Source organism: Gracilinanus agilis, chromosome 3 (assembly GCF_016433145.1).
Source record: "Gracilinanus agilis isolate LMUSP501 chromosome 3, AgileGrace, whole genome shotgun sequence".
NCBI classification, from domain to species: Eukaryota; Metazoa; Chordata; class Mammalia; order Didelphimorphia; family Didelphidae; genus Gracilinanus; species Gracilinanus agilis.
In genome coordinates, this window is record NC_058132.1 from 10,200,318 (window position 1) to 10,227,235 (window position 26,918).

The 26,918-nt window shown below is 40.9% G+C and overlaps 1 protein-coding gene across 1 annotated transcript in view; it reads left to right on the forward strand.

Moving 5' to 3' along the window:
* The window catches only part of LOC123240726 (zinc finger protein 850-like), a gene marked incomplete at both ends in the record, with an annotated part of 90,614 nt that overhangs the window by 33,995 nt on the left and 29,701 nt on the right, over positions 1 to 26,918 (forward strand). The window contains one exon of the mRNA XM_044668444.1: positions 6,218 to 7,142. Coding sequence (XP_044524379.1) covers positions 6,218 to 7,142 — 925 coding nt within the window. The remainder of the gene's footprint in view (positions 1 to 6,217; positions 7,143 to 26,918) is intronic.

The window sequence follows — 26,918 nt, forward strand, 5'->3', positions numbered from 1 at the left end:
TGATGCCTGAGCCCACAGGCCATGGTAGGAGCTCTAATCTCAGGCACAGAACAAATGCCAACACGGTATCTCCAACCCCCACCTAATGCCTGTCTCCCCGACCAGTGTATCCTGTCCCCCCCCCCCCCCCCTTACCCGGTAAGCTCTCCTCCTAGCAGTTTCTTGCATACCACCTTGTGCTCCCAAAGCAGTTTCTGAATGGAATGAAACCAAAGAGAGCAGCAGAGGGGGTGGGGAAGCTTTTTCCTTGTCCAGTCCCAGGTCCTTTCCAAGCCTGAGGCTCCCTGTCCCCTCCTGTGGGGAGAGTCTCATCTGAGTCCAGGGGAAGGGCGCTGGGAGCTCCTCTGAGCCCTCCCCCTCTCTAATTCCCCACAGGTGTACAAAGAGGAAGTCTCCCCCATCTTGGGGCTCCCACCCCCTGAAGGACCACAGTCTGACCCAAGCAAAGACCCTTAAGAGGGAATGGCCCCCAGGACCCAGAGGCCCTCTTCCCAGGTGAGTATAGTCTATCCTCAGCAGGTTCCAGACAAACAGGCCCAAGCACAGGCATTTATTTATCTACCCTTGTGAGTGACAAATTCCATCAGACGGGGAAAGCCATGTGTCCCACAATTCCAGGGATGGCCCAGGGACAAACTCTGCCCCTGAACTCTAGGTCCTGGGGTTTGGACAGGTCAGTCAGGCCTGCAAGGAGGCTTTGGAAGAAGTTTGGGGTGAGTTCAGGTGAGGGCACAGACAGGAAAAGGTGTGTTTTTAGTAGGAGAAAAAGGATGGGAATTTGAGGGGAGGGCTAAAAGGTCTGCTTTTCAAATATTACTAAAGTATCATGAACTTAGAGTGCACTTAACATATAGAAATTTTTGGTCTTTCCTTTTCCTATTCAAATCATTTACCTTGAACAGGATTGTCTAACCTGTTGCTTTCTCAATATTTTTAATTTTGGTTCCTTTATTTTATTTTTTTCTGATAAATTTATTTAGAATAATTTTCTATGGTTACATGATTCCTATTCCCTCATCCCCTCTTCCCGCCTCCCTCCTAGAGCTGACAAACAATTCCACTGGGTTATCCATGTATTATTGCTCAAAACCTATTTCTGTATTATTCATATTTGAAATAGAGTGATCTTTTAAAACCCAAACCCCCAATCATATACTCATAGAAATAGGTAACAAATCAGGTTATTCTTCTGAGTGTCTACTCCAACAGTTCTTTGCATTTGGATTGCCTTCTTTCTCACAAGTCCCTCAGGATTGTCCTGGATCATTACACTGCTCTTAGTAGCAAAACAAATTACAGTTGATAGTTGCACATTGTTTCAGTAATATATTTTCCCCCAGAATACACAGTACTTGCTACCTTCTCACAAACTTCAAAAAAAAGTTTGTTTTTTTTAAACATTTATTATTATTCGTTTTTGACATGGTTACATGATTCATGCTCCTACTTTCCCCTTCACCCCCCCCCCCCCCCGCACCCTCCCATGCCGACGCCCATTTCCACTGGTTTTATCATGTGTCGTTGATCAAGACCTATTTCCAAATTGTTGATAGTTGCATTGGTGTGGTAGTTTCGAGTCTACATCCCCAATCATGTCCACCCCAACCCATGTGTTCAAGTTTTTCTTATATGTTTCCTCTCCTGCAGTCCTTCCTCTGAATGTGGGTAGTGTTCTTTACCATAAATCCTTCAGAACTGTCCTGTGTCATTAAAAAAAACGTTTTTACCAGAATAATTCTGACACTTGTGATGCAGAAGGATTTCAGATCACCTTCTCTCTTCTCCACAGAATCTCCTTCCTCCCTCAAAGAGCACATACCCTCTCCCTAATTCTATAGGAAAAAGCATTTCAGAGTGAGACACTCCTTCAAGTTTTACTCCTCCAACATGATTCTCACTTCAGACACAAAAGGCCTTTTTCACTATTCCATTGGTCTCTCAATGACTGGTCTCTAGTGTTGGCTTTGACCCTCTTCAAGGTGAAGAGTTTGGAGTGAGTTCCTTGTGTACTTCAGTTTCTTCAAGTTAATTGATGAGGATTGGATTGGATGAATTCTACAGGCTCAGCTCTATATCTTGTAACTTTTGTGGTTTAGGGGTCAATAATATTCAAGGATGTGGCTGTGGACTTCACCCAGGAGGAGTGGTGCCTGTTGGACCCTTCTCAGAAAGAGCTATACAGGGAAGTCATGCTGGAGAATGTCCAAAATCTACTCTTTGTGGGTAAGGACCATTTCCTCAGTTAACTCTGAATCTGCCATTAAGGGAATGTCTTCATTCCATGCCAAAGGAACAGGATTTTAAGCCTTTGTCAGTGATTAAAAAAGCAAAAGTGCTGATTTCTGCATAGGGTTCTCCTGCCTGGTCTTAATTTTTAAAAAGTCTTTGAATTCTGTAATGTGAAGCTGGGACTTTCCTTTCTTGCTCCTGAAATTGTCTCTCTTCTCTTTTAGGTAGCTTCAGGTGATAAATTAAAAGTGTTACAGATGTACCTTCCTGAAGCTAATCACAAAAGTCATCTAGTCAACCTCCTAATTAGACCTGAATTTTGTGTGCAAATTCTCTGTTACTTTCAAGGCAGATTTTCCTTGCAGATGGCCATTGAAGGAGACACTCTCCCTGCCAAGGCAGCCCCTTCCCATTTGGATGTGTCTGGTCTTTAGAAAGGATTTCTTATTAAGTATTCATGGAGGAGGCAGTGCCAGGAAGGCAGCATAGCAGAAGCAAAAGCTGGAACCACCCTCTGAATGTCAAATGAGCCTTAAAATAGTGCTTCTAAAATTCTAGAGTCACAGAATGAAGGAGGGTCAGAGTAAGGTGATCCTCTTGAGGAAAATAAGTTAAAAGGAAGGCAAGAAAGGGTCTATTTCTGGGGACAAAGAGGAATTGGAAGTAAAACTGGGCAAAGAGATGTGCAGAAAATCCATCTCCATACTGCTCTACATCCCATACCTGGGAAGAAGCCAACTTCAAGTCCCCAGACCCTTCTTGAGCCTTTATTAGCTCATCCCACATTCAGCCCTAAAAGGCAGAAATACAGAGAGTAAAGCAAAAGGGGGATGGAGGAGAAACTATTGGGCTTCAAATAAAATAAGAAAAGCAGGAGAGAAATTATGATCTCAGAAAAAGGTAAAGCAAAAATAGATCTGATTAAAAGAGATAAGGTTGATAATTACATCTTGATAAAAGGTAGTATAGATAATGAGGCTATATTGGTTCTTAACATATATGCATCAATTGTAATAGTCTCCAGATATTTAAAGTAGAAACTAAAGGAAAACATGGAGGAAATTTTCAATAAAACTATACTGGTGGGGGATCTCAACCTTCCCCAATCAGAACTCTCACCAAAAAAATAAATAAGAAAGGAATTGTATGAAATTGTAGAAATGTTATATTTAATTAGTATCTGGACAAAACTCAATGGAATACTTAAGGAATATATCTTCTTTTCAGCTGCAAATGAAAAATACACAAAAGACCATGGCCAGGGTCTAAAAACTTCACATTGAAATGCAAAAAAGCAGAAGTAATAACTGCAACCTTTTCCTTTCAAAATGCAAAGTAGACTCAATAAGAATTAATGGAAAGAAAAAATTTAAATTTATTGGAAACTGAATCATCTAATTGGTTAAAAGGGAAGGGTCAGTGAAGAAATGATGCAAATAATCAGTGATGTCATAAAAGGAATGACAGTGAGGAGACATATCAGAAGTTGTGGCGTGTAACCAAAGTAGTAATTGGAGGAGAATTTATATCTATGCGTACTTATATCATTAAAGTGGGGGGGGGGGATTAAAAAAAAACAAATTAAAAATTCCCAAGTAAAAGCTAAATTGGAAATCCAAAAAAAATTGAAGGAGAAATGAATAAAATGGAAAGTAAAAGAACTTTTGAACTAATAAATCAGACTAGGAGTTCAGCTTCAAAAAACAAAACAAAACAACAATAGAAGAGCATTCTCTAACTACATTTTAAACGATTTGGCAAAATAGGAAAAGGAATCCTAAAATTTTTATTGTGATGCAAATGCTGATAGATGATCCAGGAGGAAAAACCAAGAAAGAAAACGGTAGGCAAATTTCCCTAATGAATTGTGATGAAAAATCTTAGGTAGCACACAAAGTTTATTCTCTATGACCAGGTAGAATTTATACAAGGGATGCAAGGCTGGTTTAATATTAGAAAAATTCAGCATAATTGACCATGTTAATAAGCAATCTAAAAGAAATCACGTGATTATCTCAATAGATGAAGAAAAGACCTTGGACAATATACAATACCCATTCCTCTTAAAAACACTAGAAAACAAAGTAATAAACAGGCCATCCTTTAAAATAATAAGTATATCTGTCTAAAACCATCAGCAGGTTTCACGTGCAATGGGGATCAGTGAGAAGCCTTCCCAGTAAGATCAGGATTGTAGGAAGGATTCACCTCACCACTATTATTTAATATTGTACTAGAAATGTAAGCTTTAGCAATGAGAGGAAAAATATTTTTAATAAGTTGTTTTTTTCTCTAATTGCATGTAATAACAATTTTTAACCTCTTCCCCAACATTTTGAGTTACAAATTTTGTTCTCTCCTCTTCTTCCTCTGATGATAAGCAAATTGACTCAGGTTATAGATGTATGATCATGCATAAAATATTTCCATATTGGTCATGTTTTGAGAGAATGCTCCTATAAAGCTAAAACCCTAAAATAAAACCATGTATAAATAAAATAAAGTGAAGAATAGTCTGCTTTGATCTGCATTCAGACCCCATTTGTCCTTTCTCTGAAGGTCCATGGCATTTTTCATCACAAGTCCTTCAGAATTTTCTTGGATCATTGTATTCCAGAGAAGAGTGAAGTCTTTCACAATTGACCATCGTACAATATTAGTGTTATTGTGTATAGAGTTTTCCTGGTTCTGCTCACTTCACTTGTATCAGTTAATGTTGAGCCTTCCAGGTTTTTTTTTTTTAATTTAAATTTTATTTTTAAATTTCAATAGTTATGATTCATGTTGTCTCCTTCCCCTTTTCCTTCCCCGATTATGGTGAAAATTCAACATGAGAGTTAAAAAGAGTGAAGTTCTTTCTCAGCTTACCATATAAAATTTACCAAGAATGACCATGTGATAGTGTATCCAAAATGATGGGAACAGAATATCTGGAACGTTATCTGAGACTGACAAAATTATAAGATTAATCAACTAGTGATTTAAAGGAAAGACAGAAAGGTTAATGGATAAAGATTGTTCAATACTCTCAACAAAGAATGCTTAGGCACAGGCTTTGAGTTGTATTCTACTTGCAAAGAAGTGGGTCAGGTTACTTCTCCATTCTTTACTTATGACATGAGTTGTGAAGTATAATGAGAATCTTGGTGCTCTCTGTGTTATGGATCCATTGTGACGTTTCATTGTTATTGTATGAGAAAATATTTTTAAAATGTTCCATCCTGCACTCATGACCAAATGGTGTGTGCAAACTCTGGTTCTTGATTGTTTAAGACTGAAAACTTTTTTTTTGACCTTAGGAAATAGAATAAAAATCCATTTACTTCTTCCCCTCAGAGGAAAGAATTTATATTTCGTGTGTGTGTGTGTGTGTGTGTGTGTGTGTGTGTGTGTGTCTGCTTTCCATCTGTGTTCATATCATTATTTGTTTTCTTCAGAGGCAGAGACTAATTTTGAACTGAAGGAGAGGTCTACAAAGCTGAGCCTTTGTCTGGAAGGATCTGCCCCTCCAAGTGGCATGAATAAGTATCCCTGTGACTTCAATTTGAGAGAAATCTGTGACTATAATATCAAGGTAAATAAAAATCGGAAGAATGACTGTGAATTTGATGAAATTACCCAGAAATTTAGTCAAAATTCAATCCTAAATCAGTATATTAAATTGATCTCAAGAAATGACTATTGTGGGGATAGTGAATACACCAAATGCTTTCCTGAAAAAGAGGGATTTAGTAAGTCACATGAGAAACCACCTCAAATGCCCATGTATCAAGGTAACCGAGGAAGAATCACCTATGGCCTGAATTTAGACCTCACAAGACATCCAAAGAGTAAACAGGTAGAGATACTTTCTATGAGTAATAAAGGGGTGAAACTTTTGAGTCAGAACCCTGAGCTTGGTTTATATCAAATGATCCACCCTGGAGAGAGACCTTATAAACGTAAAGAGTATGGAAAGTCTTTCAGAGGGAGGGGAAATCTTGCTAAGCATCAGAAAATTCATACTGGGGAGAAACCTTATGAATGTAAACAATGTGGAAAGGCTTTCACAGAGAGGGGCTATCTTGCTGCACATCAGAGAATCCACACTGGAGAGAAACCTCATAAATGTAAACAATGTGGAAAGGCTTTCACAGAGAGGGGCTATCTTGCTGCACATCAGAGAATCCACACTGGAGAGAAACCTCATGAATGTAAACAATGTGGAAAGGCTTTCACACATAGGAGTAATTTTGTTAGACATCAGATAATCCACACTGGAGAGAAACCTTATGAATGTAAACAATGTGGAAAGACTTTCAAACAGAGGAGCCATCTTGCTGGACATCAGAAAATCCACAGTGGAGTGAAACCTTATGAATGTAAACAATGTGGAAAAGCTTTCATAGAGAGGGGCAATCTTGCTGAACATCTGAGAATCCACACTGGAGAGAAACCTTATAAATGTACACTATGTGGAAAGGCTTTTACATGGAGGAGTGATCTTGCTAAGCATCAGAGAATCCATACTGGGGAGAAACCTTATAAATGTAAACAATGTGGAAAAGCTTTCACTCGGAGTGGCCATCTTGTTGCACATCACAGAATCCACACTGGAGAGAAACCTTATGATTGTAAACAATGTGGAAAGACTTTCAAACGGAGGAGCCATCTTGCTGTACATCAGAAAATACACAGTGGGGTGAAACCTTATGAATGTAAACAATGTGGAAAGGCTTTTACAGAGAGGAGCAGTCTTGCTGTACATCAGAGAATACATACTGGAGAGAAACCTTATGAATGTAAACAATGTGGAAAGGCTTTCCGAGAGAGGGGCTATCTTGCTAATCATCAGAGAATCCACACTGGAGAGAAACCTTTTGAATGTAAACAATGTGGAAAGGCTTTCACACATAGGGCGAGTCTTGCTGCACATCAGAGAATTCACACTGGAGAGAAACTTTATGAATGTAAAAAATTTGGATAGCCTTTCTCTTAATGCTCCACAGTTGCTTCATGTGAGAAAATCCCCACTGGAGAGATACCTCATGAGTGAGACTGAGCTTATAGTTGTCACTCTTAGCTTATTTAACAAAAGAGGATCCATGCTAGAGAGAAAGTTTCGCAATATGATCAATATGGTAAAGCCTTGAGGCAACAATCATCTCTTATTCCCAAGCAAGAATTCCTTTTGGATAGAAATCTTATTCCTGTCATGAATGAAGAAAGACATTGAAATGGAGAGTCCAGAGCTGGTTGAGTATGAGAAAATGTCTTCTGAACAGACCAGTTCCAGATGGATTTCCTGTAGGAAGTCTTTCAGCTACATATCAGGGAATTCATAGCGGGGGGGTGTGAGGGGGAAACACAACATAATGTACAGGCTCAAGTTTATGAGCTTTCCTCAGGAGGAGGATGACCTCTTATCATTTGGAGAAATGCAAATGATAACAAGTCTGAGGGACCAGCCTACATCTATTAGACCAACTGTTGTGCCAGGAAAGGAAAGTGACAAAAGTTGGAGATGTGGGGAAGATTGAAAAAGGAATGAACTTTTGGGGTTGTGAACCAATTCAGTTATTCTTGAAGATCAATTTGGAACTATATCCAAAGGGCATTAAAAAACAAAAAGGGAAAAGGGCCTAAAATATATATTAAAAATACAAAACACTTAAAGGTGCTATTTTTGGTGTAACAAAAGAATTGGAAATTAAGAAACTCATCATTTGGGAAATGGCAGAGCAAATGGTGGCATATGATTGTAATAGAATCCTATTATTTTATCATAAATGAGGAAGAGGAGCTCAGAAAAACGTGGCGTAATAGTTAAATTAATATCAACAACTCCAAGTATTTTATAAAGTTTATTAATAAATACTTGAAGTAGAAGAAGTAAAAAAAGAAATAGAAGTATAAAACCCAATTACACTCACACATGTGACCACGTGAGTAAATTCTCCAGCTTGGCTCAAAGCCAGCTTCTGCAACGTCAGGGAAAGAGAAAGATGCATGCAGTATAGTGTATGCATTCAGCATGAGCACACAAAAGGGATGCTGGGTCCTGGGGAGCAAATTCTATCCATACCCTGGAAAGACTTGAGAATTGATGCAGACTTTTTAATTTAATATAATCAAAATTATTCATTTTGTATCTTGTAAAGTTCCCTATCTTTTGTTTCAGGTATGACAAATTAACTTAATCCTAATTTTTCCCATAGTTTTCCAATTTTCCCAGCAGTTTTTGTCAAACAGTGGGTTCTTGTCCCAAAAGCTGGGATCTTTGAGTTTATTGAACATTAGCTTGCTGAGGTCATTTACACCTAGTCTGTTCCACTGATCTTCTGATCCTTCTTTCTTTTAGCCAGTACCATATTGTTTTGATCATCACTGCTTCACAGCACAGTTTAAGATTTGTTACTGCTAGGTAACCATCCTTCACATTTTTTAAAATTAGTTCACTTGATATTCTTGATCTTTTGTTCTTCCAGATCAACTTCGTTTTAATTTTTTCTAATTCTTTAAAAAAGGTTTTTGGTAGTTTGATAGGTATAGTACTGAATAAGCAAATTAATTTGAATGGGATTGTCATTTTTATTATATTAGCTCTTCCTGCCCCAAGAACAATGATTGTTTTTCCAGTTATTTAGATCTAGTTTTATTTGTGTGAAAAGTGTTTTGTAGTTGTGTTCATATGATTTCTGTGTCTGTCTTGGCAAAAAGATTCTCAAATATTTTATATTGTCTAGAGTGATTGTAAATGGAATTTGTCTTTCTAACTCTTGTTGCTGATTTTTGTTGGGAATATATAAAAACGCTGATGATATGTGGGTTTATTTTTTGTATCCTGCAATTTTGCTAAAATTATTAATTATTTCTATTACCTTTTTACTTGATTTTCTAGGATTATCAAAGTATACTATCATATCATCTGCAAAGAGTGATAATTTAGTTCTGGATCAATTTTTGTCATCATCCAAAGGCCTGATCAGCTGTTTTGTGTTCATTCAAATCACTAGACCAATGATGGGTAAACTTTTTAGAGAGGGCCAAAGGAAAGGAAAAAAATCTATTGGCGAGCCAATATAATTATATCTAGTTGTGGTGGAGGGGGTGGAGACTTCGAGGAGGCTCCATTGATCTGGGGCAGAGATAATCGGTAGTGAACAACATTCTTTCTGGAATGAAGGGGTGTACAGGGAATGATTACAGGAAGAGCTTCACATTGTCTAGGAAAAGTGTTTTGCTGTAGCCCAGTCTTCATTGACTGTCTCAAGGAGAAGCCATCATTAAACATTCCAAATTTCATACTGTACAAAAAACACTACAATAATAAGAACTTTTTTTCTGGAATCCTGATTGTCAGAGTCCAGGCATATACTAATCTTGATAATATTTTAGGGGTGCTGAAAAGCTGACTCTTATGATATTTCTAATAATTGGTTTCTTTAAACTTGAGTTAAGTTCTTAACCTTGTCTAATTGTAACCCAGCCCTGAGGCTACACTCAGGAAAACTGACCAGATATCTCAGTATATTTGTTTTATCAACAACAACTGTTTAACATATTTATCAGACAAACTCAAATGCCAGTCTCCCTTCCCCTCTTTTCCTTTTTGTTACCTCCCCAATAAAAATCAGTATGCCTGACCATGAGGAAGCTCAATTCTACCTAGAGCCTACTCACTGTAAGGGTTAAGCTTGCTGAAATTCTCTTGACTCTGAGTCTTTCTTCTCATATTCCCTCTCTCTTCTCTCTAAACCCCAGCACCCATCTTCCCACATCTCCAACTACACTTCTGAGGGTTCACCCACAAAAAGCTCTATTTTGTGGCTGCTGGCAGCTACACTAATGCTCACCATTCTTCCTCACTATTTGTTGGTATTCATCTATTTCAGTTTTCTTAGCCATTGTCTAGTGTAAGGATGGGATTTGTGCAAGGGGGATGGAACCAAAAGGAGCCAGAAAAGGCAGTTGCTCACAGTTGAGACCAAGGAGGAGTTAATTGGCACTCATTAGTTTCCTGTTTTTTTGCTGACACTTGTAGGTTTTTCCAAACAAACAAATTAGAGGGAATGGGGAAGATGTCGAAGGGATGCAGGACCTTATCCCTACTGTTCAGTCCATTCTATCCAAGGACTCAGGCTCATGATGCAGTTGGCTGATTTCTGGGACTGAACACCCCTCTGATGAAGTAATAAGAGAGGATTGGAGGTGTGTGAGTGCACTTTGTTTCTTAAAATATCAACACAGGTTTAAAAAAAAGTTAAACTAAAAAGGTTAAAACTAAAAAGTTAAAATTGTCTGAAGATTTCTTAACCCTTTCTGGCTCAAGGAAAAGAAAAAAGCATAAGAATTGGGACACATCCAACTAGTATTAGTTTCTTGCTGAATTTCTTATCTATTTTGTAATTCTGTTCATTGGAATTTGAGAACTATGTTGTTTCTTACTCTGAAAAAGAAAATATTAGGGGCTGAAGGGGAATAAGTCCATGTCCCTGAAAACTCCCATTGAAATAAATTGTGATAGTCTGGGGTAAAATCCTATCAACTAAATCCAGTGTAGAGCATTGAGATTCTGTGAGGCCTAACATATGGAAAGAGAGAATAAAGAAAATAAAGAGTGGGTGATTATTGTATGGAAAGGTTAAAGGGGAAAACTTTTTCTTTGTAAACTTATAAGACTTTAAGAAGTCAATTGAGTGGGCAAAGCAATCACACTTGCCAAACCAGATCTTGTTTGTGTTATTGGATTTCTAAATAAGGAAATGAGACCATTAAGGATGTATTCATTTGATTCTAGTACTGTACAAATAAGAATTAATCTTTATTCCAGGATGAGTTCTAACTTAAAATCAAATAACACAACAGAATGAAATCTCTTCTCTTTGTGTGAATCCTGGAAAATTTTTTGCTCTAGGCTGTGAGAGATGAGATTTGCCATTTGAGGTAAATGTTTTTGGGACTGTAACTAACATTTTGAGTCTTGAGTTCAGGTATTATTGTGTGATGGGACATTGATCATTATGCCAGTAACCCACCTTTCCAGAGAAAAGCCATCAGTTACTTAGAAGGAATATGATCCCAAATACTCACTGGTGGAGATCTTTAACTGGCAGAAGTCAAGGAGATGATTCTTGACACATGTAACAGTAGGATCCCTTTTTGATTCAGGATCCCTACTTTGTCATTTCCTTTTAAATAGGAATGTTTTCCACCTGATTATTGTTTTGGGTTAAAGTGGAATTATTACTGTCTGATTGACAGCACTCTGACTCTTACCTAAAGTCAAATAGTATTGAATCACTCTATGCACTGATTCTGATGTCTAAAGGACCAGTGTTAATGTGGTTATACACTTGTATCTGCTTTTTCTTTGTTGTAAAATGTCTATAATCTGAAAAAGTGGCCAAGGAAATGTAGGAACATTATGCAAATTGTAAGATATGACTGTTTCTAGTCTAATGTGAGGTCATTCTGTATCCCACACAATCCAGTGAATCAGTCATTGGACTGTCTGTTGATGATAATCGTGTATAAGATAAAGTCCCTGAAATAGTTTGTTATATCTTCCCACTTGAATGTAGTCAACAACGATGTATGTTCTACTATGGGCAACTCAATGGATATACAGTTGTCTATATACAATAGGAAATTAATGAAGTATTTGCACCCCACCCACGTGTCTATTTTAACTGGAGCATAATTAGTCTCTTGCAAGTTAATTCATTTGTGAAATCATCACAGGTGGGGGTAGAGAAATTTATTCCCCAAAAGGCATTGTTGCTTATATTTGTAAAGGACTAAAACCCTAATTGCATTTCATTCTTTTAAGGGAACCAAAAATTGTTGCTTATATTTGTATAGGACTAAAACCTTAATTGCATCTCATTCTTCTAAGAGAACCAAAATGAAAAATACTGAGAAAGTAACTGGTTAGATAATCCTGTTAGGTTCAAGGTACATGATTCTAATTGGACAAGGAAAGACCTAAAGTTTCCATATGTTAAGTGCACTCTTAAGATCCTGCTAGTTTAATAATATTTGAAAAGCAGACCTTTTAGCCCTCATGCAGAATTCCCATCCTTTTTCTTCTGCTGAAAACATACCTTTTCCTGTTTGTACCCTCACCTGATCTCACCCCAAACTTCTTCCAAAGCCTCCCTGGCAGGCCTGAATGACCTGTCCAAACCCCAGGACCTGGAGGTCAGGAGCAGAGACTGTCCCTGAGCCATCCCTGGAATTGTGGGATATATGGCCATTTCCCCTGATACAATGTGTCACATAGGAGGGTGGATGAATAAATGACAGCTTTTGGGCCTGTCTCTCTGGAACCTGGGCTGGCTCACCAGGCAGGGGCTACATAGGCCCTGGAAAACCCTAGAACAGAGTTGGGGATTGTGAATGACCTTTGAGGTCACACTGACAGCAAGCAGTGATGTTGCCCCTGGAGGCTTGGGAAAGACAGATTCCAACTGCTGGATTCCAACTGAGGGGAGCTTAGCCAGTGCTGGGGATGGACCTTCACTCACCTGGTCCCAGGGGCCATTCCCTCTGGCTTCAGGGTTTCCATTTAGGTCAGACTGTGGTCCTTCAGGGGGTGGGAGCCCCAAGGTGGGGAGACTTCCTCTTTGTACACCTGTGGAGAATTAGAGAGGGGGAGGGTCCAGAGGAGCTCCCAGAGCCCTTCCCCTGCCCTCAGGGGAGATTCCCCACAGGAGGGAACAGGGAGCCTCAGGCTTGGAAAGGGCCTTGGACTGAACAGAAAGAAGCCTCCCCAGAAACACAGAAGAAAAATAACTGCTTGAACACATGGGTTGAGGCGGACATGATTGGGGATGTAGACTTGAAACTACCACACCAATGCAGCTATCAACAATTTGGAAATAGGTCTTGATCTATGACACGTGTGAAAACCAGTGGAAATGCACATCGGCTATGGATGGGGTGTGGGTGGTGGTGGTGAAGGGGAAAGTAAGAGCATGAATCATGTAACCATGTCAACTTTTCTAAAAAATAAATATTAAATGTTAAAAAAAAAAAAAAAAGCCTCCACAGCTTCTCTGGCACCATCTTTTCCTTCAATTCAGAAACAGCATTGAGGGCAAAGGGTACATTGAAGGAGGTTCCTAGGAGGAGAGGTTACTGGGTAAAGTGGGGAGGAGATGTGTTGGCATTTGTTCTGTGCCCAAAATCAGAGCTACTTCCTTGGCGTGTGGGCATGGGCATCCTCCGCTGCCCCCTGATCAGGTTCATGTTGGCTGTTTCTTCCCTTGAAGTTGTTCTGATCTGAATGTCCCCTTTGGGGAAGGGCCTGAACCAGCCCTGCCCCCATCTTGTGACTGCACCACCCCCCATGGTATCCTGGCTGGGGGAGAGAGGCATTTTCTCTTCCAGGGGAGGTCAAAGACCCGCCATGGCTCCAGGTCCAGACAGAGCTGTCCCCACCTAACACAGGTACTTCTATGTTTATCCCCTTTGTATAGTCCTTTAAAGCGATGTACTGACAGGGACACTGGGACACACAGACATCACCCTCTCCCCACCTCAGACATTTACAACTGTTGTGAGGAGGATTACTTAGTTATTATTTAGGAGACCTAATAGGAAGGGCTGGACAATTCCAAATGGAATGGGGAAGCAGGAAGTGGGCTTGCTCTCTGAGATTGGACTCCATGGTGGTTGGGACAAGCTGTAACTGACCCTGGGAGACTTCAAAGCTAGTGGAGTTGTACCCTGATTCCCTGGGATCTTGGAGAGTGGGGAAGGTTGAGAAGGCAGAAAACATCAATCCTGCAAGTCAACTTGCAGGAAGTAGGAAGTGGCCTGTGATCTGGTGGACAGTTTGCAGACATCTCTCCCTATCTGGTTACTTTGGATCATTGGCTGAGGAGGAGTTGGTTCCTGGTATCCAGAAAACATCTCTGGAACTGTTGTGAGACCCCAAATTAAAGCCCTCTTCCTCAGGTCCTTAGCCAAGCTGTCAAAACCTGGCAGGAGCCAGGTTGGCAAGAATCTTACCCCTTTTGACTCCAGTCCTGGGTAGTTAGTCATAGCTTCACCTAACCCCCTTTTCAATCCCCACATATTATAATTAAACTGTTTCCCTGTGTGTTTTCTAGTACTTTAAAGTCCTCATAGTGTGTATTTAATACCCTGAAGTTATTCCAGGCTGGGTGGGGCAGAGTGACAGTTAGTCAGGCTTACCTGCCATTTCTGTCAATGGTCATTTCCCTTATAGTTAAACCTGGTTCCCTGGTTCGTAAAGTCTTACCCATTGTTCCTTCCTGTCTCCTATCCACCCCACTAAGCCCACAAATAATATTTAAGTTAATACCCCTGGTTTTCCCCATAATACACCCAGCACACTGACTCTGCCCTGCCTCTCTTGTTGTACCTGTGGAGCAGCTTCCTCCTTCTCCTCCACCCTCCCAGCCGTCCCAGGCTATTACCAGGATCTAGGCTACTTGGACCTTCCCCTGCTCCCCAGGAGTCAAGGAGCAGAAAGTCTCCTGTGCCAGACAGGGGAGCCCCAGTTGTACCTTTTGCATTGACTCCCTCTCCTCTCCCTCTCAATGAGGAAATGCCCTAAAACCACATGTGTGAGCACTCCAGGAGCAGAGACTACCCTCATGAAATTCCCTGCATACTCTGGAATTGCATAGGGTTAGGTGCCTAGACTTGGGTGGTCAGTACACAGGGATTCTGGGAAATGGAGTTTTCCACAAGGGGAGGGCCAAGGCTTGCAGGAAGTCATGAGTGCTATTCTGGGAAATGGAGTGCTCCCTTCTTGGACCCTACGTTGGTTTGGCACCCTGGTGGGGGAAGAGCCATACACAAATTGTTCCCCAGTCTTGGGTGGCTGCAGCCTTCTCCCCACCATTTCCCTTTCCAGACCTGCGCTGCTGCTTCTTTAGACTAGCCTCAGGTAGGGCCAGGCATACAACAGATGTCTAACAAATTTTGATTGATCACTCACTGGATCTGTGATTCCCATGGCCTGGGGAGGTGTTGCTAGGATCATCTCTTCTAACAGAGAAGGAAACTGAGGCAGGGGGCAGTAGCTGACAGTCCAGGGCTCAGGGCCAGGCCCAAGGCCCCCCCTCCCACAGCTTCCCCTCCTCCAGGGATCTCTCTGAGCATCCTGCTTCTCCTTCTGCTTTGGGGGTGTCCCCAGGGCTCTCCAAAGATGGGGCCAACCGTTTTCCCAGTTGGGGGAAACCTGGTGACTTATACTTGGTCTTATAACTTCAATTGCTTCTTTAGTCAAGAGATATTGAGGTACACAAGGAACTGGTCCTTCCTTAGTCCTCATCCTGACTGGAGTAGCTGATTTCAATAAACCCACATCTGTAGAAGTCTTTGACCAAAGATCCTTAGGGATATCCTTGGGTTCTGGATAAAGTGAACCTAAGTCACCCTCTGTACTCACTGAATCTAAGAATAGCAATGGAAAGGCTTTCAGAGATTCTTCTGGTAGATGTAAAGAAATACCATTTTCAGTACAGTGGATCATTGCCCTCATTATTATTATTGTGTAAACACAATATATCTCTACCCAAGATATTCACTGGGCATTCTGGCATACAAAGAAATGCATGCTCCACAGATAGTGGACCTAAATTTTAGGTTGTAATTTTGCTAATCTTTGAGGTTTTCCAGTAGCACCTATTACTTCCATTGTACCAACAGCTCTAAAATTCTCAGGAAAACTTTGCAAAACTGATTTACTGGCTCCCGTGTCAACCAGAAGATCATAATCTGGTCTCCAATAGTCACAGACACATGGTTTTGTACTATTGAGTGGTTGTAATGTCTCCGACACTGGAGCTAACACAGTAACATCAGTACAAAGCTCAGTCATTTCCTGTCCATTCAAACTCACATCTGCTTGTATTCCCAGGATTTCATATCTTTTTATTATAAATTATAATTATATTTATATGATAATTATAAAATTATGATATTATAATCAATTATACAATATTGTTACAATTATTAAAAACACAACAAACTGTTTTATCATTTTCATAAGGATAGCAAAATACTCATCAGAATGAAACTTAATGCTTGAGAACTAGATTTACAACTGAAATTAAAATTCAGAAAACAGTACTTTATGATTAATACACATGATCAACGGGGCAGATAAAAGTCATAATTTTTTCCAAATGTATATTTTTTCACTTTCTTAAAAGTTTAGTTCATAATCTAGCATCCAGATTGTAGGAGAAAAGGAGAAATGGCCTTTCTACACCTTATCTTTACCAGAGTTTGCCAAATTACACATTTTAATAAAAAAGATTTTGAGTTTGAAACCTGAAATGAAACTGATATTTTTGAATTCCCTTTCAGAGAATTGCTTCCACTTATTACCCCTTGCATTGTTTTCAATTCTAAAATCCTGTATAAGGTCATCTAATATGAAGTAGTTCTTTTGCACTAAAGCACTAATAACAATAACAATGGAGGCAACTAAATGATTCAGTGTATTGAGAGTCAGGCCCAGAGAGGTTCTGGATTCATATCTGGTCACAGACACTTGCAAACTGTGTGACCTTGGGCAAATCAATGAATCTCAATTGACTAGCCCTTACCACTCTGTTGCCTTGGAAGAAATACACAGTATTGATTCCCAGACAAAGGTAAGGGTTTAAAAAATAAGAAGAATTAAAATGTATAGAGTGGTATTGGATAAGAGACAGAAGGAAGGATCAACAGAATAGACTTGGGGTAAATGATCTCAGAAAGATAGTGTTCCATGAATGCAAAGATCCCAGCTTTTGGGACAAGAACCCACTATCTGACAAAAAGTGCTGGGAAAATTGGAAAACAGTATGAGAGATTACGTTTAGATTAACATCTCACACCCTATACTAAGATAAATTCAGAATAAGTAAACGACATAAATATAAAGAAGGAAACTAAGTAAATTAGGTGAACATAGAATAGTTTACCTGTCAGATCTATGGGAAAGGAAATATTTTAAGACCAAGCGAGAGAGAGAGAATATTACAAAATGTAAAATGAATACATCTTTAATACCTTCATGATTCTTCATTTACTGAAAACCTTCCTTTGCCATTCCAGTCCTTTCTCTTCTCCAATTCAGCCAACAACAACTAAGAGCAAAGAACTCTATTTCTGTACCCAAATGCTGGATGTTAGTCTGTACCCTGAGGCCACCCTCTCCAAACCAGGAAAGCCCCCTCAATGGCCACTATTCTCCTGTGGAAGTTCAGCTGCTGGAGCCCAGGGAATGTCTTTACTTTGGCAATGATGTTTCCCAGGCTGTTTGTATTTTCCTTAGCTCTGGCCTGGACACAAGGTCGAATTTCCTAAATGATTTCTATGCAAAAAAGGTCCAACCCCATTTCCCATCCTTTTCCATCTGCCTCCTCATTCCCACCCCTCTCAGCCCTCCCACGCCCTCCCACCCCAACCTCATAGGTTTGATCCTCAGAAAAAGTCACAGAGGAAGTGGCTGATCCAGGATCCCCTCTGATGTCCTCTGCTGAGAGAGGAAAGGAGGTGGCTGGTAGTCCTGAGGGCTCACCATGTTCAGATCCTGGCTTTGACATGTGCTTGTCTCTTCTTGAGCCTCAGTGTGTTCTTCTGTGAAACAAAAGAGTCAGCCCAGGTGATATGCATCCTCCCTTCCAGGTCCAATTCAATGATCTCAGGAGATGGCTAGAGTCCTCACACACACACACACACACACACACACGTCCATGGTCACCCTTGTTATATGTTTTGGAACCAGCATGGTGCCAGAGGATGCAAGCTCCATGAGCTTAAACTCTTTAATCCTGTCACTTATTTCTGCTTCAGTGAGGGTGGCTCTTGTATAACTCCACCATTAGGACAAGCTTGGCTAATTTAATATTTCTTCACTAATATTACATTGGTTTTCTTTTCACATACAATGAGGGCCAATCCCTGGGGTGCTGGCAAGAGTGGCTTCAAAACCACAGAGCCTTCATCTGAAGCCCATGAAGGAAAACATGGATGGAATCCAGATCTGACATGGAATCCCCCTGAGACACTTGGTGGCTGTGTAGACTTGGACAAGTCACTTCATCTCCAATTTATTTCCCCGTGTGTAAAATGGGGCAGTGACACAAGATGCTTGTGACAAATCCCTGGGGGCCATAGAAATTCTGGCTGTGAGGATTTTCTTTCTTGTGGAATGAGGGATACAGAAATGCTGCCTAAAACCCAGGCAGAAGAGAGACAGAGAGAAGCTGGGCTCCAGAAGGAGGGTGTGGACAGAGGGTCAAGCTGGATAGTGCTGCTCAGGAGCAGGAAGGACCAGATGCCAAGGCAGTGACCAGCCCCCTGGGGTCAGGGGCTTAGCAATAGGAGGGGAGGGTTTGGGGTGACCTGCTGGCCCCTCCCTGATACCTCTCTGCCCTTCCCACCTCCTCATGGCCCACCACTAGACACCCCTCCTTACCCTATTGGCACTGGAGGGGTTTCATGTTTAATCCAAACAGATACTGGAGAAAGAGGAGAGGAAGGCAGGAGCTGGGCTGGATTGGGCCAGGCTCAGAATTGGCCAACTTGGCTGCTAAATGGCCTCAGCTGCTTCCTCCTGGTAGGAATAAAGTCATGTGAGAGTGATTAGGAATGAGATGTGACATTTTATTGGTGAGATCCGAGTATGGGGTCAGCCCAGCATCAGCCCCTGGGGTGGGCCATGGAGGTCAGGGGCCTCCCCAGTGACCAGAGAGCCCAGATCTTGCTCAGGCAGTTTAACAGAGAGTTTGAGGAGCTCCTTATTCAGCCCCTCCTTGCAGCACCCCAAGACACCCCTAACTGGCGAATACCTGATGAGATGGTCCAGCCAAGCCTCAGCCCTTGTCCACAAACAGGGGGACCCGGGAAGGCTCCCTCTCAGGCCTGAAAACACTCTTTGCCCCTTTAACTAATTCACCAAATTCTGTGGAAGAGGAAGAAGTTATTTGGGATGCTTAATGCAAAGGAAGTGCAAAAAGCCATAGACTAGATGGAATCTCCGAACCTGGTCTGATAGAGAAATACGTAATATTTGTTCCTAAAATACAGGAATTGAGGCTTTTCCATGCCAGGGCCCTGCTATTAGCATCAATACGGCACAGGAACCAGCCATCCTCCCGCCCCTAATTCAGGACAAGGACCAGCCTGTCTGCCCCAGTTAGGTCCTCCCTGAGATGAGGAGGTCGGGCTCAGGGGCTTCTTGGGTCCCTTCTCACCCGAGATCTGTTCTCTCCTCCGAAATGCTTCCGTGTTTCTTTCCATGGCCGCCTCCTATATCACAGGAAGGAGGCCGAGGAGGATCAGAGCTAAAACTGCCAGAAAGGAAACTAAAAGGACCAGCTGCAGCCAGGGAGACTGGAAACCTGGGTGCGTGGCCCCTCCTCCACTAGGGCTCCAAACGTAGAGGTCCAGGAAGTAAGACTCCATTTCCCAGAATGCCTCTGGCATAACATCCTCCAAGCCTTGGCATTCCCATTGTGGAAAACTCCATTTCCCAGAATGCTTGGAACCTAACTTCGCCCAAGACTTGGCACTTCCCCCTGTGCAGTCCCAGGGCATGCTGGGAATCTGTTTTTGCTAGTGGAGACCTGGGTGGAACAGTTGCGGGTAACTGAAATTGGAAGTCCGTTCAAGGTGGGAGGGGGTGGAGGGAGAAGCTGCGGTGCTCCTGTCAGTAGAGAGAGAAGGCAAGAGAAGTATTGGGGGGGAGGAAGAGGTCTCCGTTTGTGTCTCTTTATCTGTATTCTTCACTTTAAAGGACTGTAAGAAAAAGAAGTGCTGGTGTCAGGCGGGGGCGGCTCTGTCTGGACCAGACCCTCCCCCAGAGGAAAGAATGGGTCCCCACCTTCCTCTCTCCCTCCCGAACCGGCCTGCTGGGCTATGGGGGTACAGTCACAGGATGAGGACGGGGCTGGTCCGGGCCCTTCCCCAAAGGTCCAAGGGGAGAAGCAGCCAACATGAGCCTGGTTGGAGTGGGGGGTGGTGGGGGGGATGCCGGTGACCTCAGGCCACAGAAGGAGCTCTGATCTCTGGCACAGAACTAATGCCAACACGTTTCCCCCCCAACCTGATTCTCATCTCACAGTCCAACGGCTACTCGCCCCCACCCCCACCCCCATATTACCTAGTAACTTCTCCTCTTAGCAGTCTCCCTCAATCCACCCTGTGATCTCAAAGCAGTTTCTGAATGGAATGAAGCCCGAGAGCAGCAGAGGGGGTGGGGAGGCTTCTTCCTGTCCAGTCTAAGGTTCTTTGCAAGCCTGAGGCTCTCAGTCCGCTCCTGTGTGGAAAGACTCCTCTGAGGCCAGGAGAAGAGCCCTGGGAGCTCCTCTGAGCCCTCCCCGTCTCTAATTCCACACAGGTGCACACAGGAGAAGTCTTCCCTACCTGGGGGCTCCCACCCACTGAAGGACCAGAGTCTGACCAAAGCAGAGACCCTGGAGTTAGAGGGAATGACCCCCGGGACCCAGAGGTCCCCATCCCAGGTGAGTGTAGTCCATCCCCAGCCCTGGCCAAGCTCCCCCAAGAACTAAGACCTCTGTCTTAGTCCCCAGGTGTGTCATCACTTCTTGCTGTCAGTATGACCTCAAAGGTCACCCACAATCCCCAGCTGTGTTGGGTTTTCTAGTGCCTCAGTAGCCCCTGCCTGAATGAGCCAGCTCTGGTTTCAGAGAGACATGCTTAAACACAGCCATTTATTCGTCCACCCACGACTGTGACATACTCCATTAGTGGGGAATGGCCCTGTGTCCCACAGTTCTAGAGATGGCCCAGGGAAAATCTCAGCTCCTCACCTCCTGGTCCTGGGGTTTGGGATGGTTACATGATTACTATTGGTTCCCTCCCCTCTTTCCTCTCTGCTCCTGGAGCTGACAAACAGTACAGTGGATTATACATGTATTATTTCAAAACCTATTTCCATATTATTCATATTTGTAATACAATGATTTTTTAAAACCAAAACCCCCAATCATATCCTCATGGAACCATGTGATGAATCATATATTTTTCTTTTGAAGTTCTACTTGCACAGTTCTTTTTCTGGATGTGGATTGCCTTCTTTCTCACAAGTCCCTCAGAATTGTCCTGGATCATTACACTGCTGTTAGTCCAAAGTAGGTTACATTTGATCGTCCCTCTTTGTTCCAGCTACTGTGTACAATGTTTTCCTGGTTCTGCTCATTTCACTTTATATTAGTTCTTGGAGGTTCTTCTACTTCATATAGAAATCCTCCAGTTCTTCATTCCATACTGCACAATAGTATTCCATCACCATCAGATACCACAGTTTGTTGAGCCATTCCCCAGTTGATGGACACCACCTCATTTTCCAATTCTTTGCCACCACAAAATGCACAGATATAAATATATTTGAACTAACATTTTTTATAATTATTTCTTTGGTATAAAAACCCAGTAGTAGTATAACTGGATCAAAGGGCATGCTGTCTTTTAAAGTCCTTTGGGCGTAATTCCAAACTACCTTCCAGAATGGTTGAATCAATTTACCACTCCACCAGCAATGTATTAGTGTCCCAATTTTGCCACATTCCCTCCAATCTTTATTATTTTATTTTTCTGTAATATTGGCCCATCTGCTAGGTGTGAGATGGTACCTCAGAATTGTTTTGATTTGCATTTCTCTCATTAGGAGAGATTTAGATCACTTTTTCAAGAGATTACTGATAGTTTTGGTTTCTTCATCTGAAAACTGCCTATTCATGTCCCTTGACCACTGGTCAGTTGGGGAATGGCTTGATTTCTTATATAGCTGACTTATGTCCTTATATATTTGGGAAATTAGACCTTTGTCAGAGGGTTTTGTATAAAAAATTTTCCCCAATTGTTTGCTTCTCTTCTAATTTCAGTTGCATTGGTTTTCTTTGTATAAAACCTTTTTAATTTAATATGATCAAATTATTCTATGTTTTCCTAAATTACTTTTGATTTCACTCTTTATATTTAAGGCCTTTATCCATTTTGAATTCATCTTGGTATAAGGTGTGACATGTTGATCTCAATCTAATTTTTCCCCTACTGTTTTCCAATTTTCCCAGCAGTTTTTATCAAATAGTGAGTTCTTGTCCCAAAAGGTGGGATCTTTGCGTTTATGGAACACTGGCTCACTGAGGTCATTTAGCCCTAGTCTCTTCCATTGATCTACTGATCCGTCTTTCTCTTAGCCAGTAATATATTATTATATTAAATATATATAAATATATTTATTTACAAATACAGAAGTGCTGGTGTCAAACAAAACAAATTATATATATACATATATATAAAAATATGTAATATATATATTAAAATATTAAATTGCTTCATACCACAGTTTTACATCTGGTACAGCTAGGTCACCATCCTTCATATTTTTTAAACTTAGTTCCCTTGATATTCTTGATTTTTTGTTCTTCGAGTTGAACACTTATAATTTTTTCTAATTCTATGAAAATTTTGTTGGTAGTTTGATAGGTATGGTACCTATCAAGTAAATTAATTTAGGTAGGATTTTTATTTTTATCATATTAGCTTGTCCTACCCATGAGCAATTATTGTTTTTCCAATTCTTTAGATCTAATTTTAAATGTGTGAGAAGTGTTTTGTAGTTGTGTTCATATAATTCCCGTGTTTGTCTTTGCAATTACATTACCAAATATTTTATATCGTGTAGAGTGATTTTAAATGGAGTTTCTCTTTCTCACTCTTGCTACTGAGTTGTGTTTGAAATATAAAGAAATGATGATGATTCATGTGGATTTATTTTGTACCCTGAAACTTTGCTAAAGTTGTTAATATTTCCACTAGCTTTTTAGTTTATTTTCTAGGATTCTTTAAGAATACCATCATATCATCTGTAAAGAGTGTTAGTTTAGTTTCCTTATTGCCTATCTTAATATCTTTTTCTTCTCTATTTGCTTCACTCCTGATCTTATTGGGAAGGCTTCTAACTTGTCCCCATTGCAAATGATACTTGCCGATGGTTTTAAATCTATATTATGTATTATTTTGAGGAACATCCCAGGTATTCCTATACTTTCTAGTGTTTTCAGTAGGAATGGATGTTTTATTTTGTCAAAGGCTTGTTCTGCATCTATTGAGCTAATCATGTGATACCTCTTTTTTTGGTTATTGAGATGGTCAATTATATGGATGGTTTTCGTAATATTAAATCATCCTTGCATTCCTGGTATGAATTCCTCCTGTTCATAGTGAATAATTCTTGTGATGACTGTAACGGGGGAAAAGGAGTTTTTTGGTTGAATGTTAATATATAAAGATATGGTCACCAAGAATTGACATAATATCAATTCTAAAATGATTTTTAGTAAATTATTTAAAAACTATAGGAGAGTGGAAGTAGAGAGATGAGAAGAGGGTAGAGTAAGAGATCTAATTTAATGAATTAGATTTTTATTCATGTCTGGTCTTTACTCTGCCAGGGCTTCAGAGGCCCAGCCAGAGAGCCTAAAAGTCAATTAACAAGGAGTTTAGCCATGAGGTCTTCTCCCAATCAAGGGAGCCTCTGGGAAGCTAGTGCTTCCAGGGAGGCTAAGGCAGTCAGCCTTTTTCACTCATCACATGTAGTTCTAAGGAAGGTATTTAAGAACAGTCTCACCAAGGTCTCAGGTCCAGCAAGCAGTCTCCATCTTGTCGTCTAACTCCAGGAAACAAACAAGAACTAACTGACAGGAAGTTCTCACTCCCTTTTAAAAGTTGCTTCTTTGCATCACTTCCTGTACCTTCACCTTAGTTTATGTGTCTAATCACACCAGACACTTTGCTTAGGACTGGGCAGTCAGTAGATTTTGATTCATCACTCATTGTAGCACATGTGGGTCACAGACCTCCCAACTTGTGTATTAAGTGGGGATGTTCTCACCTTTGGTGATTAAATATAAAGAGGGGTAAGGCAAATTTAATTTCATTATCACAATCTCCCTTGTGATCCTTTGGGAGTCTCATCTCCCCAATTGATCATTTGACATAATCATCTTGTACCCCTAAAAATCTTCTAACTACAATAATTAGAGATAAGAGGGAAGTAGAAGAAATAGAAAGAGAGAGAGCAAAACCAATGTTTTGCTAGGCACATTGATAAAAAGCCAAGTAGGGGGCATTTCCCTTTGGCATACAAGTTACATTCAAAATAATTGTGTTCACTCCCTTAAGTTCAATCAATAGCACCCCAAAGTTCATTCTGGATTGTCTTGATTCAGTGTAGGTTTCTGCAGGCATTTTTCTCCAAATAGTCCATCTTCTGGATTCAAGGAGTTAGCAGGCTTCTTTTTTCTGAAAATTTTCTCAAAAAAAATTTTAAATCTTAGATTTTTATGAAAATACAATCCCCCTGAAGATGGTATTGACCAGCACCCAGATCAGCTCAGAATACATCATTGAGATATGGGATGTATGATTCAATTATCAAAAGAAAAACCAAAAACCTAAAAAGAAAAACAAATAGAAGAAAATTAAACTTTGGGAGAAAAAAATTTCAAAATCAGAATCAAAATATAACAAGAATAAATTCGAAATAGACCCTTGTATTATGATCCAATAAAGGTAATTTCTGTCCCTAAAATCTATAGGAGAAAATGCAGTAATATTGTTCTTACCCATTTGCAGCCAAAACTACAGGAAATTGCCATGCTATAAGAGAGAAAAGAGGACCAGATTTTTGTGTAGAAGGGAAGTTTCATTCCTTCCCCTGATTTACCTTCATTCTCAGGTATAGGAAGAGCCAGGATGATAGCCAACCTTCGGTACTTGACTGGCAGTGTAGTACGAGGCGTCCTATGTCTTAACATATGTTAAGCATCGCAACCTGGAGTCTCACACTAGGTTCAAGTCCTTTAGTATTGGCATGGAAGTTTCATCAATCCTACCTGGATTGGTATGGTCTTTTTAAAATTTTTTTTAGCTTTGTGCTCTTTAGCACTGTGCAGATTCTCATCACTCCCATCAGAATTGGTTGGTTTCCTTGACCTTGTGCTTCTTGGCACTATATAATGGCTCTTTTGTTTCCTTCTCCTGGAATCAGGCACAAACGTTAATCATAGTCCCATAACATTTATCAATAAGTGGCAGGTTTCCATAGTCTAAAGCAAGAGTCGGCAACGTATGGCTCTCGAGCCATATCTGGCTCTACCTCCCAACCAGCCAGTCCGGGCAAAGCCCCAGGATGTGCCCTAGGATGTGCCCCAGGGGGCCCTTCAGCCCCCGCCCCATATTCCAGTGCCTTCCGCCTCCATCCTCCTCTTTCCGCAGGCGTTTATGGCTCTCAGGGCCAAAAAGGTTGCTGACCATTGGTCTAAAGCTTTTAGGTATGAATTAACTTTACAACAGACATATATATATATATTACTGTAGAATCAAAAGATTAATATTGATTATATGTACTTTAAGTACAAGAAATAAAAATAGGAAAAATCTAATATTCTATTAGAAAAATAAAAGGAAAAGCAATAATAAAAATTTAGAAATTCAATGGACTATTTTCTCCAAATGCATGTGACATTTAAAAAAAACCTATAAACTCATGAATACTTGTCACAAGTTCTATAGACGTAGCAAATCTTTCAACTTTGGCTGAGATATTTTTAACAAAGTCTACTACTGCCATCATTCCAAAATGTGGCAGAGGAACCCAGAAAATACAACAACAACACACACACAAACCTCCACTGCTGAAGAAAACTCTTTTTTGGGTCTAAAATGTTACCAAGAATTAAGATCATTTTGGTGGAGAAGTAGAGTGAAATAAGCTGAAGAGTTAAAAAATATATATATTCAGAAAGGTATTTAGGCTTCCTTCGAGATGCTCCCTCTTGGGAGCCATTCAGGGGTACCACACCCTAAGAACCATACCAGGTCCTCTGGTATGAGACTGTTCTATATCTCATCCATTACATTTTTACAGATGTGGAGGTGAGGGATATATAATAATCACTTCAGCTACTAAATGTAAAGTTGGGCACCAGAGATGTTATTATTATTATTAAAAATGTAACCTAAATGGTTTGTGAGTTCTCACTGGGTTGAAGGAGAGACAGGACCAACCAGGATAGGGAGACCAGGGTTCACTGCCAAGCTGTTAACTGCCAATAGGAATGGCAGTTAGGCCAGGGCCTGTGGAACCAGCAGGCAACAGGTAAAGGTTTATAACAGTTTTTAATTGAGGGGAACAAAAATAAAGGATGGGATAAGGGATTTTGCACTTGAAACCTAAGGCAAACCACAGGAGCAAGGGGAGGACTTGTCTACACTAATCTATTGACCTAAGCCAGGCAGGACCCAAAGGAAGCAGTACTGAAGTCACAGGGAAAACTCCTCCAAACCTGGTTCCAGCCAGGTTTGGTCAGCTCAGCTAAAAAGCCTGAGGGTGGCTTTCAATTGGGGTCTCACAGTAATCCAAGGATGGTCACAGGACACCAAGAACCAACTCTACCAGGTGATCCAAGGTACCCAGCTAGGGAGAGTGAGTTTGCAAAACTGTCCACCAGCTCACAAATCACTTCCCCACTTGGTGCTGTTCTGCAGGTCTGTTGTCCACTGCTGAAAAGCCTTCACCTCTCAGGATCCCAGGGAATCTAGATGCAGTTTTTCCCTAACTCTGAGATCTCCCAGGGTTAGCAATAGTTATGTTCCCACCCACTAATGGAGTCCCTCTCAGAGTACAAGCCCCACTTCCTGCTCCT